The 17,034-nt window shown below is 40.6% G+C and overlaps 1 protein-coding gene across 1 annotated transcript in view; it reads left to right on the forward strand.

Moving 5' to 3' along the window:
* Window positions 1-1,106: 1,106 nt before the first annotated feature.
* HSDL2 (hydroxysteroid dehydrogenase like 2) overlaps window positions 1,107-17,034 on the forward strand; it is a 56,756-nt gene continuing 40,828 nt past the window's right edge. The window contains exons 1-3 of the mRNA XM_040239410.1: window positions 1,107-1,224; window positions 14,909-15,072; window positions 16,191-16,289. Of these exons, the coding sequence (XP_040095344.1) occupies window positions 1,208-1,224; window positions 14,909-15,072; window positions 16,191-16,289 (280 nt within the window). The 5' untranslated portion in view covers window positions 1,107-1,207. The remainder of the gene's footprint in view (window positions 1,225-14,908; window positions 15,073-16,190; window positions 16,290-17,034) is intronic.

A 17,034-nucleotide genomic window follows, 5' to 3' on the forward strand; every position in this document is an offset into this window, starting at 1 on the left:
ACTGGAAGGACAGATGCCGAAGCTGAAGCTCCAAGACTTTGGCCTCCTGATGGGAAGAACTGACTCCTTGGAAAAGACCCTGATGCTCGGAAAGACTGAAGGCGGGAGGAGAAGGGGAGGACAGAGGATGAGATGGTTGGATGGCGTCACTGACTCGATGGACATGAGTTTGAGTAAGCTTCGGGAGTTGGTGATGGACAGGGAAGCCTGGTGTGCTGCAGTCCATGAGCCACAAAGAGTCGGACACGACTGAGCGACTGAACTGAACTGAACCTCTTCAAAACAGAATTTCTTCACGTTTTCCTAAAAGTATTGTGCTAGTCTCTAGTTCATTAGGGTAGCTGAGTTATGTCCAAGGTATACTACCAAAAACAATACTAAGTCCCAGAATTCACCTTATTCCAGCACTGAGCCTGGGTGTTTCCTCGCTGAGATGTTGACAAAGAGTAGAAAAATCACAGTTAACTCTGAGTTCTTCGGCAAGACTGACTACTGCAGAGCTCTGATTCAGAAGCTACTCCTCACCACAGGGCTGTCTAGCTGCAGTCCGGCTGGCTTTAGTCCAGACTCATTGGGAGAGTCGAAATGAGCCGCTAGCCGGCTTCTAGGAGAAGAGTGTTTATCTGCCCAGGAAAAGCGTTCCTAAGACGGGCCTCTGAGGGCGCGCGGGCAGCCAGGCAGCCAGACGTCCTGGTGCCAGCGTGGACGGCAAAGGGACCAAGAGCCAAAGTCCGCTGAGAAGCCGTATCTCAGCCTTCAAGGTCCCTAATGGACATCCCAAATGGCCACCCCTCCACCCCTCCCCGGCAAAGGAATTCTGCGTGGCGGCGGGGAAACGTTCATAGGTGGGGAAAAGGCGTACTTGGCGGCTGACGCGCCCAGTACCTGGACGCGCAGGCTGGAGACCAATTGTCACCGTAGAGAGCCCCGCAGGAGGGGCGGGGCGGAGTTGTTTCTCACAGCGCTTGCGCGTAGCAGTGGTTTCCAGAGGGCAGGCTGCGGAGAGAAGGAAACCAGCCCCGCGCGCCCGCGAGGCCCACTGCGTGCGCAGGCGCACTCAGCCACCTCCCGCCTCTTGGAGAGCCCAGCGCCTCCCGCAGAGCTCGGGGGCGGGGTCTGGGGCGGGGCTAAATGCTGGGGGAAAATCAGCTTCTCTGTGGTCGCTCGTTGAGTCCGTTGTCGCCCCTGATTTCCATCTGCCGCAATCATGTTGCCCAACACTGGGTAAGTAATTTCGCGCCGTGGGGGAGGAAACCGGGCCAGGCGGAGTGGATAGCTTGGGTGGCCCTGACCTGGCGGTGGGAGGATTAATGATACTACTCGGAGCGATCTGGAGCGCTGGTTCGCCCTGGACGCAGTGTTCCTCTAACCTGCGGTAAACTTGTGACAAGTAGCGCAGAGGTATGTACTTGAGGGTGGCAGTCGTGTTAAAATCTCATAGATAAAGGATCCGGAGTGAGGTATCCCGCCGCCTCTAGGGGCGGGTCCCAACTTTGGGTTTAGAGATACAGCTGCGTGTCCGGCTGGAGGCCGCGAGTTCTGGGTGAAAGGTCACCGGAACTCTTGTGCAATTAATGACTTGCTCAGAACTCTGAATTCTGGAAGGAGAAAATAAGGGGTGTTTAAAAAGGGATTTCAAGTTAGTAACAAACTAAGCTAACCTTAAAGGATGAGTGTCTTTTGGGGAGGCTTTTTTTTTTTTTACTTTGAGATGATACTGAGTTGTGCTAAAATACGAATAAGGTTTGCCATAAGGTGAGGTGAAGTCAGTCGTGTCCGACTCTTTGTGACCCCATGGACTTCTCCGTCCATAGGATTCTCCAGGCAAGAATAGTGGAGTGGATTGCCATTTCCTTTTCCAGGGGATCTTCCCCACCCAGGGATCGAACCCGGGTCTCCCGCGTTGGAGGCAGACGCTTTAACCTCTGAGCCACCATCGTCACCATTTTTAAGTGTACAGTTAAGTAGTGTTAAATATGTTTGCACTGTTGTGCAACCAGTTTCCAGAACTTTTTCGACTTGAGAAGCCTTATTTAACCTACCCCCATAATTGGGTACCATATCATTTCTAGTTTTTTGTTACTCCATCTTTGCTGCCATGATTGTCCTTTTATTCACCTGTTTTTCACATATTTGAGTGTATCCACATAATAAATTCTTGGCAGTGAAGCTGCTGGAGCAAAGAGTGTAAGCATTTCAAGTTTGATATTTAATACCAAAAGCCCTCCGAAGAGGTTGCACACTGAAAATAATTAATGCAATTTCCTAACCCAACACATTGGTAAACAGCAAAATGTCTGATAATAAAAATACCTGTTTTGATAATAAAAATCTTAACTAGAGAAAAAAATGGCATCTCATTATAGTTAAAATCTGCACCAAAGAGTGAGGAAGCAGATCTTTTTATGTTTAAAGCAGCAGTTCTTGTTGAGAAGTAATTTTGATTCCCACAGGACATTAGGCAATATCTGGGAACACATTTTATTGTCACAATTGAGTGGAGTGCCACTGGCATCTAATGACGGGGTCCAGGGATGCTGGCAAACATAAGGCACAGGAGAGCCCCCTACAGTAAAGAATGATCTTGTCTAAAATGTCAATAGAGTAGAGACTGAGAAATCCTGGTTTAAAACCATCTGTGTATCTTTTCCTTTGCCTGGCTTATACAGTTAGGCTTTTGATTGATCTCTGAGATCTCTCTACTGAAAAGTAATTTGTTCTATATCATACATGTTAGAAATTTTTTCTCAGTGTTTTTTCATTGCATCTTGAGTTTGACTATCCTATATGTTTATCATGCAGAACCATGTGGTTTTATTGAATCAGAGTTATCAATGATAGTCAAGTTATCTTTTAAGACTTTTGTGTTTTTGTGACAAAGCTATAAAAAGCCATCTTAAACAAAGATTTTTTTTTTTGGTAAGTATTCTTCTGGAATTTTTGTGGGCTTTTTTCCCCCTGACTCAGATTTCAGCATAGGAAGTGAGTTAGGAAACCCACTTCATTTTGGTTCAGATGGCTGGCTGTACAGTTGTTCCAGCACCATTGACTGACTAGTTATTTTTTCTTTCTGTTAGAAATTCCACCTCTGAATTCTTGTATGTATAGGGATCTTTTTTATTCTATTACTTTGGTCTATCTGTTCATGTACCAGTGCTAAATTATGTTAATTACTCTAATTTTACAGAGTGTTTTAGTATTTTAGAAGGCTTAGTTCCTGCCTCATCTGGATTTTTTTTTTTTTCAGAATTTTCTTTGTTACTTTCAGATGTTTATTTTTCTAAATGAACTTTAACTTGTATAGTGTTTTTCTGAAGTGATTTTTTTTTCTTTAAATAGTTAAAGATTCATCACATTTACCATGATTTTGAGGTACTAGGGAATTTTGGTAAATTGTAGTGCTAATTCTGCATTAGCAAGTTTTAGTCATCTACCAGTAGTAATGAGGAATTTGGAATCTTTCTGCTTTCTCACCTTCTATACTCTGGTTCTGATGCTTTAGAAATGGAGGTATAGACCAGGTGGTTTTCAGGTTAAGAGGAAAGCGGACTTTGCCCTTGTTTCTGCCAGTGCCTGAGACCTTGAGCATGAAAATGCCCTTCATCCTACTGAGAGTCGATCCAAGTGGACCAAAGGCAAAGGAGTAGAGCTTTTTTTTTTTTTTCTTAAATTTATTTTATTAAAGTATAGCTAATTTACAATGTTGTGTTAATTCCTGCTGTATGGCAAAGTGAGTCAATTATACATATATATGTACACACACAGTAACATATATGTGTGTGTTAGTTGCTCAGTTGTGTCCGACTCTTTGCAACCCTATGGACTGTAGCCCACCAAGCTCCTCTGTCCATGGAATTCTCCAGGCAACCATTCCTTTCTCCAGGGGATCTTCCCGACCCAGGGATAGAACCCAAGTATCCTGCATTGTAGACAGATTCTTTACTGTTTGAGCCACCAGGGAAACCCACAAACATATATATGTATATATATAAACTGATGGCTTATGGTGAACGATGTCAGATTCATCATCTCCGAAGAAGAAGAGTTAGCTTTGGGACCAGGGACCAGGCTTGATCACTCAAGAGCTTTTGTGTAGCAGAGTTTTATTAAAGTAAGAAAAGAGACAGAGAAAGCTTCTGGCATAGACATCAGAAGGGGTCGGAGAATGCCTCCCTTTGCTAGTGTTAGCAAGGGAGTTATATACTTTTTAAATTAGTTATTACAGTAAATCAAAAGAATGTCTCAAGGTTGTAAAATTTTTACCAGACCCACTACCACAATTTACATTTTAGGATAACGGATTAGAATTTAACAATAGAAAGGTCCTACGAGACCCACTCTTATACATTCTAAAATATCAGGGTCAATCAGAAGGTTTTCAGGAAGGAGAACTGTCCTCAAGCAGGATACTTTGTTGTTATATAATCCCTAGTACAAAGTTCGGAGAAGGCAATGGCATCCCACTCCAGTACTCTTGCCTGGAAAATCCCATGGACGGAGGGCCTGGTGGGCTGCAGTCCATGGGGTCGCTTAGAGTCAGACACAACTGAGGGACTTCACTTTCCCTTTTCACTTTCATGCGCTGGAGAAGGAAATGGCAACCCACTCCAGTATTCTTGCCTGGAGAATCCCAGGGACGGAGGAGCCTGGTGGGCTGCCGTCTATGGGGTCGCACAGAGTCAGACATGACTGAAGTGACTTAGCAGCAGCAGCAGTACAAAGTTGAAACTGAGTTGTTTGTTGTGTTATCAGTTCTGGGCTAAAAATTAAAAAAAAAAAAACAAACAACCATTTTATGTGATTAAGACTAAGAAATGTAGAGGAAAAAAAAAGTTTGTCCTTTCCTCCTCCTCAAGAACCCCAGACCCCTCTGTCCTCGGGGACCCTCGGACTTCTTATCAACCTGCCTAGGAATTGACTCTCTCAAAACCATAATGGAAAAGGATATGAACATTCTTTTTCATATTCTTTTCCGTTATGGTTTATCACAGGATATTGAGTACAATTCCCTGTGCTACACAGTAGGACCTTGTTGTTTACCTTTCCTATATGTAATAGTTTGTATCTGCTGTGGATAGGGCTTTTTAAAGCAATAATTGGGACATTTTCATCTAAATACTTACATTTAAAAATTATTTTAACACTATGTATACTACCTTTTGTATAAAAAGGAAGGGAAAATTATACACACACTCAGGATATGTTTTATATATTTGTGTGTGTTTGCATATTTTAAAAAAAAGAAATATAAGGGTAAGTGGAAATTAGGGAATCTGTAGGCAAAGGATTGAACTTCTTTAAATATACACATTTATAAGGTTTTGACTTTTTTATTGGCCACACAGTGCAGCTTGTGTGATCTTAGGTCCCCCAACCAGGGATTGAACCCAGGCTCTTGGCAGTGAAAGCACAGGAGTCATAAGCACTGGACCACCAGGGAATTTCCAGATTTGACTTTTAAATAAAGTACAGGTTTTGTAGTGATAAACTAAAGTGGACTGTCATCATAAACAGAGGACCTTAACTGTATGTCAGGCTTTTCACATAACTATACATAGAAAAATAATTCAAATAATTTTAACATAGTAATTTGTATACCTTTAGAGACATCTGCTCTAAGGACAAGAGAGTACAAAGAAATCTTGATCTTTACTTGGTAGATTTATTATTGATAGTCGTATTAGTGTAGTAATTTGAATACTGTTGCATCTTACAGTATTAATAAATATTAATAAAATTAATAAATATTAATATGTCACCTCTTGTTGGTCTGATTCTTTAGCAGAAGAACCAGTGATCCTTACCCTCCCCTCTGCCATGAGTAAGAGTGTCTGGGGTCTTTTTCTCTTCTCTAACCTGTCTTTCCTTGATAGCTCAGTTAGTAAAGAATCCACCTGCAACGCAGGTTCAATTCCTGGGTCAGGAAGATCTGCTGGAGAAAGCATAGGCTACCCATTCCAGTATTCTTGGGCTTCCACTGTGGCTCAGCTGATAAAGAATCTGCCTGCAACACAAGAGACCTGGATTCAATTCCTGGACTGGGAAGATTTCCCTTGGAGAAGGGAAGGGAAAGGCTACCCACTCCAGTATTCTGGCCTGGAGAATTTCATGGACTGTATAGTCCTCAGGGTAGCAAAGAGTTGGACACAACTGAGTGACTTTCACTTTACAACCTGTCTTACGGAGTTCTTGTCCTCTTTCTGTTAGAAAGCCATGTCTTTGTTAGAATCCCATTCTTGTCACAAAAACTATTAAGACCTGGAATTTGTATTTATCATGTTTAACATAAACAGTTTAAAGGTATATGTAACTTACCAGTGTCTGAAGTAAATAAAATTTTATCATTCCCCCAAACAATACAAGGACCTAGAAAAGTTGAACTTCAGTCATTCCAGTTTTAACTTTTGTTATTGTAACAATTTATTTTAATTCTATTTTAACCTCCAAATGTTATTATTTATTATATCATTTATATTATTACTAATTAGCAGTATAAAAACTTTTTTTAGATTTCTGTACTTAATTATCTTTGGCTTTTATTCCTTCCTGTACCTCTGACCTTCCATCTGGAAACATTTTTTTTTCTTTCTTTAGTAAATAAGGCAGGAGAAAGAAAGAAAAAATATTTGGCTTGAAATGAAAGAAATAATGCTGTCATTATTTGCAGATGATATGATTATCTAACTGGAAAAACAAAATAATGTATAACTAAATTACTAGATTTAATAAGAGTCTGATACACTGTCAGGATACAAAAGTCAATGAGAAAAATTAGATTTCTGCACACAAACAAAAGGGCTTCCCGGCTCCGGTTCCATCCCTGAGTCAGGAAGATCCCCTGGAGGAGGGTAGGCAACCCACTCCAGGTGTTCTTGCCTGGAGAATCACATGGACAGAGGAGCCTGGCGGGCTGCAGTCCATGGGGTTGCAAAGAGCAGGACACGACTGAAGCAACTTAGCACGCACTCACGCACACAAGTAAAAGTCACGTACAGTACAATGGCTATAAAAATGAGAAGTTCAAAATCCAGAATTTGGGTTGTTCTACAGACCTATATTCTTCAGCAAATAAATGGCATAAAGAAAATCTAAAATCTGTTATAGATTATAAGAGACTTATAAGATGTACAGGCACACCTCATTTTATTTGTGCTGTACCTTTATTGCCCTTTGCAGATATTTTGTGTTTTACAAACTAAAAGTTTGTGGGAACCCTGCTTTGTCAGATGGTGGTTAGCATTTTTTAGCAATAAAATAGTTTTAAATTAAAATATGTACATTTTTTTAGGCATAGTACTATAGCGTATTTAAAAGACCACAGTGTAAACATAACTGTTTTATATACTGGGAAACCAAAGTTTGTGTGACTCACTTTATTTCAGTATTCACTTTATTGTGGTGGTCTGGAATTGAACGTGCAATCTCTCAAGGTGTGTCTGTAACAAATTAATGCAATGTGAAGTCCTTACAGGATCCTGATTTGATCAAACCAACTGTAAAAAGATATTTTTGAGATAGTTGTGAAACTTTGCATAAGGATAGGTACTAGTTGATTTTGAGGAATTACTGTTACTTTTCTTAGTTGTGATAATGACATTGTTATATAAAAGTTGGAGGTACATACTGAAGCGTTTGTAAGTGAAATTAAATGACTTCTGAGGTTTGCTTTCCAATAATTATTTTCAAAATTGTGATTGTTGTTGAATTGTTAAATAAACATGAATACTTATCACAGTATTTTCTGTATTTTTGAAAATATTTGAACATTCTATAATAATTTAAAAATGGTCTTTAAGTCACTTTGCACTGATTGCAAGGGAAACTAGAGTAATTAAATAATGGGAAAATCTGATAACACCATGATTGGATGGTCAGAATATTACCTTTGATTACAGAGGGGCATCCTGTGGTTCCAGGTGTGAAATAGAGAGTAATACCATGTTCATGGACTGGAGCACTCAATGTCTTAAAGATGGTGGTTCTTCTCACATTGCTGTGCTACGTGCTTAGTTGCTCAGTTGTGTCTGACTATTTGTGACCCCATGGACGGTAGCCCTCCAGGCTCCTCTGTCCATTGAATTCTATCAAAACCCCAACTGATTTTGCTTGTGCAATTAAATAAGCTAATTTCTAATATGTGGAAAAGCAAAGACCCAAGTATAGCCAAGAAAGCTGTTAAGATAGTGCAATCCATTTAACCGAATTAAATAGAAGAGAGAGCCTAGAGATAGATGTTTAGTTCTGGAGGCTCAGTCTATGACAAAGCTGGCATTCAAGATCTGTGGGAAAGATAGGCTTTTCAGACTGGAACTGTTGGTTGTCCATATGAGGGAAAACGTAGTTCATCGGTCGGTATATGCCCTGGAGAAACGCTGGTACATGTGACTGGAAGAAGTGTACAGGATTCTTTTAGCACCATTGTTCATAATAGGAAAAAAAAAAAAAAAACAACCCTGGAAACCCTCCTCAAGGTCCATAAACAGTAGAATGAATAAATACCTTATAGTATCAGTTCAGTTCAGTTCAGTCACTCAGTCGTGTCTGACTCTTTGCGATCCCATGGATATGCTCGTATGCAAAATATTGTATATTAAATAAAGTAAGTGTAACTATTTACACCAGTATGGATAAGTGTCCAAACCATGTTTTGTGAAAGAAGCAAACTATATAATGACATATACTGTATGAAGGGCTTCCCTGGTAGCTCAGCTGGTAAAGAATCCACTTGCAATGCAGAAGACCCTGGTTCAATTTCTGGGTCAGGAAGATACCCACTCCAGTATTCTTGGGCTTCCCTGGTTGCTCCCTTGATCCCTCCCTGGTAAAGAATCCACCTGCCAATGCAGGAGATGGAGGTTCCATCCCTGGGTAGGGAAGATCCCCTGGAGTAGAAAATGACAACCCACTCCAATATTCTTGCCTGGAAAACCCCATGGACTGAGGAGTCTGGCGCAGTGAAGTCTGTGGGGACACAGAAGAGTCAGATATGACTTAGCAACTAAAACAACGAACAGCAACAACAAGAATGAAATTCTTTTTTGAGTGGCTTCAAATGAAAATTTATTTTTTTAAGTTCTGAAGACTTGAAGTCTGAAGTCCAGGTGTTAGCAGTGCCCTAGCAATGTTAGTGTTCCCTCTGAAATTATGAGTAGAACCCTTGCCTCTCCCTAGCTCTGGTGATCACCGGCAGTCCTTGGCGTTCTTAGTTGGTAGCTGCTTTACTCCACTCTCCACCTCTGTCATCACGTGGCGTCCTCCCTGTGTGTCTGTCTTTATGTTGTCTTTCCTCCTCTTATGAAGGCACAGTCATGCTGAATTAAGGATCCACCCTACTCAGACGGTAAAGCATCTGCCCGCAATGAGGGAGACCCGGGTTTGATCCCTGGGTCGGGAAGATCCCCTGGAGAAGGAAATGGCAACCCACTCCAGTACTCTTGCCTAGAAAATTCCATTGGTGGAGGAGCCTGGTGGGCTACAGTCCATGGGGTCGCAAAGAGTTGGACAGAACTGAGCGACTTCACTTTCTTTTCTTTTCTTTCTACTCTTGTATGACCTCAGTGTAACTAATTACATCTGCAGCAACCCTGTTTCCAAATAAGGTCTCATCTGGGGACGCTGGAGGTTTAGGACTTCAAAATTCCCTAACACTTTCGTTGATAAAATTCAATCTGTGACAGGGAGGTACAGTTGTATTTTGGTGAATACAGTTCAGTTTGTAATAGGGAAATAGTGTTTGCTGAATTGGGGTTCAAGATCGATCATACGTGTTCATACACATATGTGTTCATCTGTGATAACTGTTCTTAGCTCCCACACTGTACACAAACAGATGGAGGGTCGGATTTGGCCCCTGGCTTAGACATAGATAAGTAGGTATTGCTGCTAAGTCACTTCAGTCGTGTCCGACTCTGACCCCATAGACGACAGCCCACCAGGCTCCCCCGTCCTGGGGGTTCTCCAGGCAAGAACACTGGAGTGGGTTGCCATTTTAGGAATAATTTTTTAAAAAAAGGCAAGGAAATTAGTAATAATATTTAAAATAGTTGTTACTTTGTGGGTCAGAAGGAAGAAGAAGGATAGAGAGGAGTAGACAGGTGGCTTCTAGGGTATTGATAATATTCTATTTCTTGGTATGCATTTTATTTTGATCTTTAAGTTTTATACATTATTTATATATATATTTTTTATTTCGTGGGTTTTGTTTTTTTTACTAAAAATAGTAAAAAGAGCACCTCTTTATTCCCCTTCTTTCTTATTAAACCATTTATTTCTTATTTTGAAGCCGTTCTCCCACTTTTACCTCTGAACTTGCTTCCAAAGTGTAGTCTTTCTGATCTTGGGAAAAGCATTGCATTCTGCTGCTAACAAGCCTGCTTATCTGTTACCCTTGCCTCTGGCTACTGCCCCTTTTTCTGTTTGTCATTGTCACTTTGCTGCCCTCTCTTCAGCCTTCTCCTTAAACTTTATATGCCTTTAGAAAGTAAACAAGAAAGTGGGTTTCCCGCTCTGACTTAATACAGGTTTTCTTCTCATCTAACACCTGAATAAGTAGAAAGTTAAAAGTGGGTGGTTGGATATATTATTAAAAAACGAATGGGCATGGAGAACTTTCCTCACATTGGGATCAGAGAATCTTTTGAACAACACCCAGAGTTCTTTCCCAGCTTTCTATGTTTGTTTGTTTAACATCATTCAGTTCAGTTCAGTTCAGTTGCTCAGTCGTGTCCGACTCTGCGACCCCATGAATCGCAGCACGCCGGGCCTCCCTGTCCATCACCAACTCCTGGAGTTCACTCAGACTCACGTCCATGGAGGCAGTGATGCCATCCAGCCATCTCATCCTCGGTTGTCCCCTTCTCCTCCTGCCCCCAATCCCTTCCAGCATCAAAGTCTTTTCCAGTGAGTCAACTCTTCGCATGAGGTGGCCAAAGTACTGGAGCTTCAGCTTTAGCATCATTCCTTCCAAAGAAATCCCAGGGCTGATCTCCTTCAGAATGGACTGGTTGGATCTCCTTGCAGTCCAAGGGACTCTCAAGAGTCTTCTCCAACACCACAGTTCAGAAGCATCAATTCTTCGGCACTCAGCTTTCTTTATAATCCAACTCTCACATCCATACATGACCACTGGAAAAACCATAGCTCTGACTAGACAGACCTTTGTTGGCAGAGTAATATCTCAGTTTCTTAATATGCTGTCTAAGTTGGTCATAGTTTTTCTTCCAAGGAGCAAGCATCTTTTAATTTCATGGCTGCAGTCATCATCAGTAATTTTGGAACCCCCCACAATGAAGTCTGTCACTGTTTCCATTGTTTCCCCATCTATCTTCCATGAAGTGATGGGACTGGAAGCTATGATCTTAGTTTTCTGAATGTTGAGTTTTAAGCCAACTTTTTCACTGTCCTCTTTCACTTTCATCAAGAGGCTTTTTAGTTCTTCGCTTTCTGCCATAAGGGTGGTGTCATCTGCATATCTGAGGCTATTGATATTTCTCCCAGCAGTCTTGATTCCAACTTGTCCTTCATCCAGCCCGGCATTTCTCATGATGTACTCTGCATATAAGTTAAGTAAGCAGGGTGACAATGTATAGCCTTGAGGTACTCCTTTCTCTATTTGGAACCAGTCTGTTGTTCCATGTCTAGTTCTAACTATTGCTTCTTGACCTGCATACAGATTTCTCAGGAGGCCGGTAAGATGGTCTGATATTCCCATCTCTTTAAGAATTTTCCACAGTCTGTTGTGATCCACACAGAAAAAGACTTTGATGTAATCAATAAAGCAGAAGTAGATGTTTTCCTGGAACACTTGCTTTTTTGATGATCCATCGGATGTTGGCAATTTGATCTCTGGCTCCTCTGCCTTTTCTAAATCCAAGTTGAACATCTGGAATTTCATGGTTCACATACTGTTGAAGCCTGGCTTAGAGAATTTTGAGCATTACTTTGCTAGTGTGTGAGATGAGTGCAATTGTGCAGTAGTTTGAACATTCTTTGGCATTGCCTTTCTTTGGGATTGGATTGAAAACTGACCTTTTCCAGTCCTGTGGCCACTGCTGAGTTTTCCAAATTTGCTGGCATATTGAGTGGAGCACTTTCACAGCATCATCTTTTAGGATTTGAAATAGCTCAACTGGAATTCCATCACCTCCAGTAGCTTTGTTTGTAGTGATGCTTCCTAAGGCCCACTTGACTTAGCATTCAAAGGTGTCTGGCTCTAGGTCAGTGATCACACCATCGTGGTTATCTGGGTCATGAGGATCTTTTTTTTGTATAGTTCTTCTGTGTATTGTTGCCACCTCTTCTTAATAACTTATGCTTCTGTTAGGTCCACACCATTTCTGTCCTTTATTGTGCCCACCTTTGCATGAAATGGTCCCTTGGTATCTCTAAATTTCTTGAAGAGATCTCTGTCTTTCCCATTCTATTGTTTTCCTCCATTTCTTTGCATTGATCGCTGCTGCTAAGTCATTTCAGTTGTGTCCGAGTCTGTGCGACTCCATAGATGGCCTCCCACCAGGATGTAATATAATTGTAATCCCATCCCTGGGATTCTCCAGGCAAGAACACTGGAGTGGGTTGCCATTTCCTTCTCCACTGTATGAAACTGAAAAGTGAAAGTGAAGTTGCTCAGTCATGTCCCACTCTTAGCGACCTCATGGACTGCAGCCTACCAGGCTCCTCCATCCATGGGATTTTCCAGGCAAGAGTACTGGAGTGGGGTACCACTGGCTTTCTTATCTCTCCTTACTGTTCTTTGGAACTCTGCATTCAGATAGGTATATCTTTCCTTTTCTGCTTTGCCTTTAGAAGGTGAAGGTGAAGTCTCTCAGTCGTGTCCAACTCTTTGCGACCCTGTGGACTGTAGCCCACCAGGCTTCTCCGTCCATGGGATTCTCCAGGCAAGAATACTGGAGTGGGTTACCATTTCCTTCTCCAGGGGATCTTCCCGACCCAGGGCTCGAACCCGGGTGTCCCACACTGGAGGCAGACGCTTTAACCTCTGAGCCACAGGGAAGCCTTTAGCTTTGCCTTTAGCTTCTCTTCTTTTCTCAGCTATTTGTAAGGCCTCCTCAGACAACCATTTTGCCTTTTTTCATTTCTTTTTCTTGGGGATCGTCTTGATCACTGCCTCCTGTACAATGTCACAAACCTGCATCCATAGTTCTTTAGGTACTCTATCTATCAGATCTAATCCCTTGAATCTATTTGTCACTTCCACTGTATAATCATAAGGAATTTGGTTTAGGTCATACATGATTGGTCTAGTGGTTTTCCCTACTTTCTTCAATTTAAGTCTGAATTTGGCAATAACGAGTTCATGATCTGAGCCACAGTCAGGTCCCAGTCTTGTTTTTGCTGACTATATAAGGTTTCTCCACCTTTGGGGGCAAAGAGTATAATCAGTCTGATTTTTGTGTTGACCATATAGTGATGTCCACGTGTGGAGTCTTCTCTTGTGTTGTTAAAGAGGGTGTTTGCTATGAGAAGTGCATTCTCTTGGCAAAACTCTTAGCCTTTGCCCCGCTTCATTTCATACTCCAAGGCCCAACTTGCCTGTTACTCCAGGTATCTCTTGACTTCCTACTTTTTCATTCCAGTCCCCTATAATGAAAAGGACATCCCTTTTGGGTGTTAGTTCTAGAAGGTTTTGTAGGTCTTCATAGAACCAGTCAACTTCAGCTTCTTCAGCATTACTGGTCGGGGCATAGACTTGGATTACTGTGATATTGAATGGTCTGTCTTGCAAATGAACAGAGATCATTCTGATGTTTTTTGAGATTGCACCCAAGTACTGCATTTCAGACTTTTTTGTTGACTACGATGGCTACTCCATTTCTTCTAAGGGATTCTTTCCTACAGTAGTAGATATAATGGTCATCTGAGTTAAATTTGCCCATTCCAGTCCGTTTTAGTTCACTAGTTCCTAAAATGTCCATGTTCACTCTTGCCGTCCCCTGTTTGACCACTTCCAATTTGCCTTGATTCATGGACCTAACATTCCAGGTTCCTATGTAATATTGCTCTTTACAGCATCAGACCTTGCTTCCATCACCAGTCACATCCGCAACTGGGCATCATTTTTACTTTGGCTCCATCTCTTCATTCTCTCTGGAGTTATTTCTCTGCTCTCCTCCAGTAACATATTGGGCACCTACTGACCTGGGGAGTTCATCTTTCAGTGTTCATGGGGTTCTCAAGGCAAGAATGCTGAAGTGGTTTGCCATTCCCTTCTCCAGTGGACCACGTTTTGTCAGAACGTCTTTTCCACCTGACCCATCCATCTTGGGTGGCCCTGCACGGCATGGCTCATAGTTTTATTGAGTTAGACAAGGCTACAGTCTTGTGATCAGTTATATATAACACATTTTACTTTATCCATTCATCAGCTGATGGACATTTAAGTTGTTTCCACTCTAGCTATTATAAGCAATGATGAGCATCTGTTAAATAATTATTAGCTTTTATGTAATTCCTTTTAAGTGGTATATATTCATTGCAGAAAACTGAAAAATCCTGAAGAATATAAAGACTATGATAAAATTTATTCATAATCCCACCAGTAAGGTCTTTTTACAAATTTTTCAAAAATAAACTTTAACACTTTTTTCTGTGGGGAAAAAAAAAATATGTTCATGTAGTTCATTAATTCCTCATTTCTTTTTAAGATTTACTCATTTGAGCAAATTTTGTTTGCAGAAATCATAGCAAATCTAGCCACTGCAGTTATAATAATTTATAGATCATTATACAGTGGGAGTAATCAGGTATCAGATGGGGAAGGAGGAGGGTTTAGAGAAAGTTTGATAGAAGGGGAAACATGTCTTGTGAACATGTGCATGAGTTTTTGGTGCTGATATCCATAAATAGAAACTTTGAGATTTCTAATAAGGCCACCTTTGTTCTGTTGCAGGAAGTTAGCAGGATGTACTATCTTCATCACAGGTGCAAGCCGTGGCATTGGCAAAGCGATTGCTTTGAAAGCAGCCAAGGATGGAGCCAACATAGTCATTGCTGCGAAGACCGCCCAGGCACACCCCAAACTTCCAGGCACCATCTATACTGCTGCTGAAGAAAGTATGTTTCAATGGAGAATTTGCTGGAAAGTTTAATTATATCTATCTGAAGTCTATCCTAAAAATAATTTTATCTGGTTAAAGAAATATTTTGTCACCTTAGAGCGGTGTTTGGGGATCATTTTTCTCCCTAGCTTTTTTAAGTAATGGGAGCAATTCTCATTAAAAATCATACCTCATGAGGCCAGTGGTTCTTGGATGAGAGCAAAGAACAGAGGAGTGGAAGCAGAGGAAAGAATTTAAGAGGTGTATAGTGTGAACAAAAAAACGCTCCATGTTACCTGTTCTCTGCATAATTTGCAAGTCATTATTTTAATACTTTCAGGTCACAAACAGTTATTTTTTTTTCTTAAAAAAAATTTATTTACTTTTAATTGAAGGGTAATTGCTTTACAATACTGTGTTGGTTTCTCCGATACATCATCGTGAATCAGCCATAGATATACATATGTGCCCTCCCTCTTGAACCTCCCTTCCATCTCCCGCCCCATCCTACCCGTCTTGGTTGTTATCGAGCCCAGGGAACACAAATAGTTATTGAGTGCTTATATTCAAGGCACTGTGCCAGGAGTGAGGGCTTCAGCTTCAGCTGATATGCTAGTTTTGTTAATTATGTTAATAGTGCTGTGGTTATATAAAGGGAATACATATGAAGCAATTATGAATGAAATGATGCCTGGGATTTGTTTTGAAATATACCAGCAAAAAACGAAACAGAATTGGTGGTAGATAAATTTACTGCAAAACATTATCAATCATTGAAGATAGTTGATGGATTCATGATAGTTCATTATACTATTCTTTATTTTTGTACATTTTTAGGAATTTTCCATAGTAAACATCTTTTAAATTACCTTCCCCCCTTATTTCTTTTTAATAGCATTTTTTTAAATTGCCCTCTTTTTTGTTTGTTTTTTAAATAGAATTGACCTGGCTAGTCTGTAGATGGCTATGAATTCAGTCTGTCCTACAGTAGGACAGAGTTGCTAGTAGTTGGAAGACATAGTTATTTATATTGATTTTCTGAAAATGGGGTACTTTTTCCTTTTGACTCATATCAGAGGTTTGGTGTTGATGAAAGTTTAAATATTTGACTGCATCTTTATTTATCCTTTGTAGTCAAAGCAGCTGGAGGAAAGGCCTTGCCATGTATTGTTGATGTAAGAGATGAAGAGCAAATCAGCAGTGCCGTGGAGAAGGCAGTGGAAAAATTTGGAGGTAGTGCCTTCATTCTGAGATAATTATTGAATATTTGTAAAGTATTGGTATAGCTATCATTTTAATTTTTAACTTTCTTTTGATATTTTTACTCTCTAAGTCTTCAGAGTATAACCAGAAATAAATATTTGTTCCTACAGAAGCATAGCTTAAAACCATCTGATGAGTGATTGAATAATTGTTAAAAATTATTTTTAATGTAACCAATCTCTCATCCAAGGTAGAGTTAAGACCTTGACCATAACATATGCACCAGGACCCATCCACTTGTCTTCATGTAACCTATCATTTGGTGACTTTTTAATATTTATTGAGTAAAGTGCAGATTACCTATTGACTTTCAAGATATTTTGCATTCTGATGTTAACAGACTTGTTTTGACCCCATCTTCTTTCTATATGCCTGTGTAAACTCCGTAATCCAGCCAAAACAGTTTGCTTCCATTTCCTTACCTTGATTTTTTTTTTGCCTTTTCACCTTTTCTCTTCCCATTCCTCAAACTCTTCCAGTGCCCACTCCTCCACCTCTGACCCTTCCTGAAATGATCCCTTCTTTGCTTTTGAAATTTTTGTGCTTAAATCTCATCTACTTCGCAAAGCCAATTTCCCGACTATGTGCCAAGTAATCAGAAATGTACATTTTTCTTTCTCTGAACTCCTAAAACATTCCTTTGGTCCTCTTCTTGTAAAACTTCAGATCTTAGTGTTTTTTTCTTTTCCTCCAATTAATTCATAATCTTCTAGAA

This window comes from Oryx dammah, unplaced genomic scaffold (assembly GCF_014754425.2).
Source record: "Oryx dammah isolate SB20612 unplaced genomic scaffold, SCBI_Odam_1.1 HiC_scaffold_1, whole genome shotgun sequence".
NCBI lineage: Eukaryota > Metazoa > Chordata > Mammalia > Artiodactyla > Bovidae > Oryx > Oryx dammah.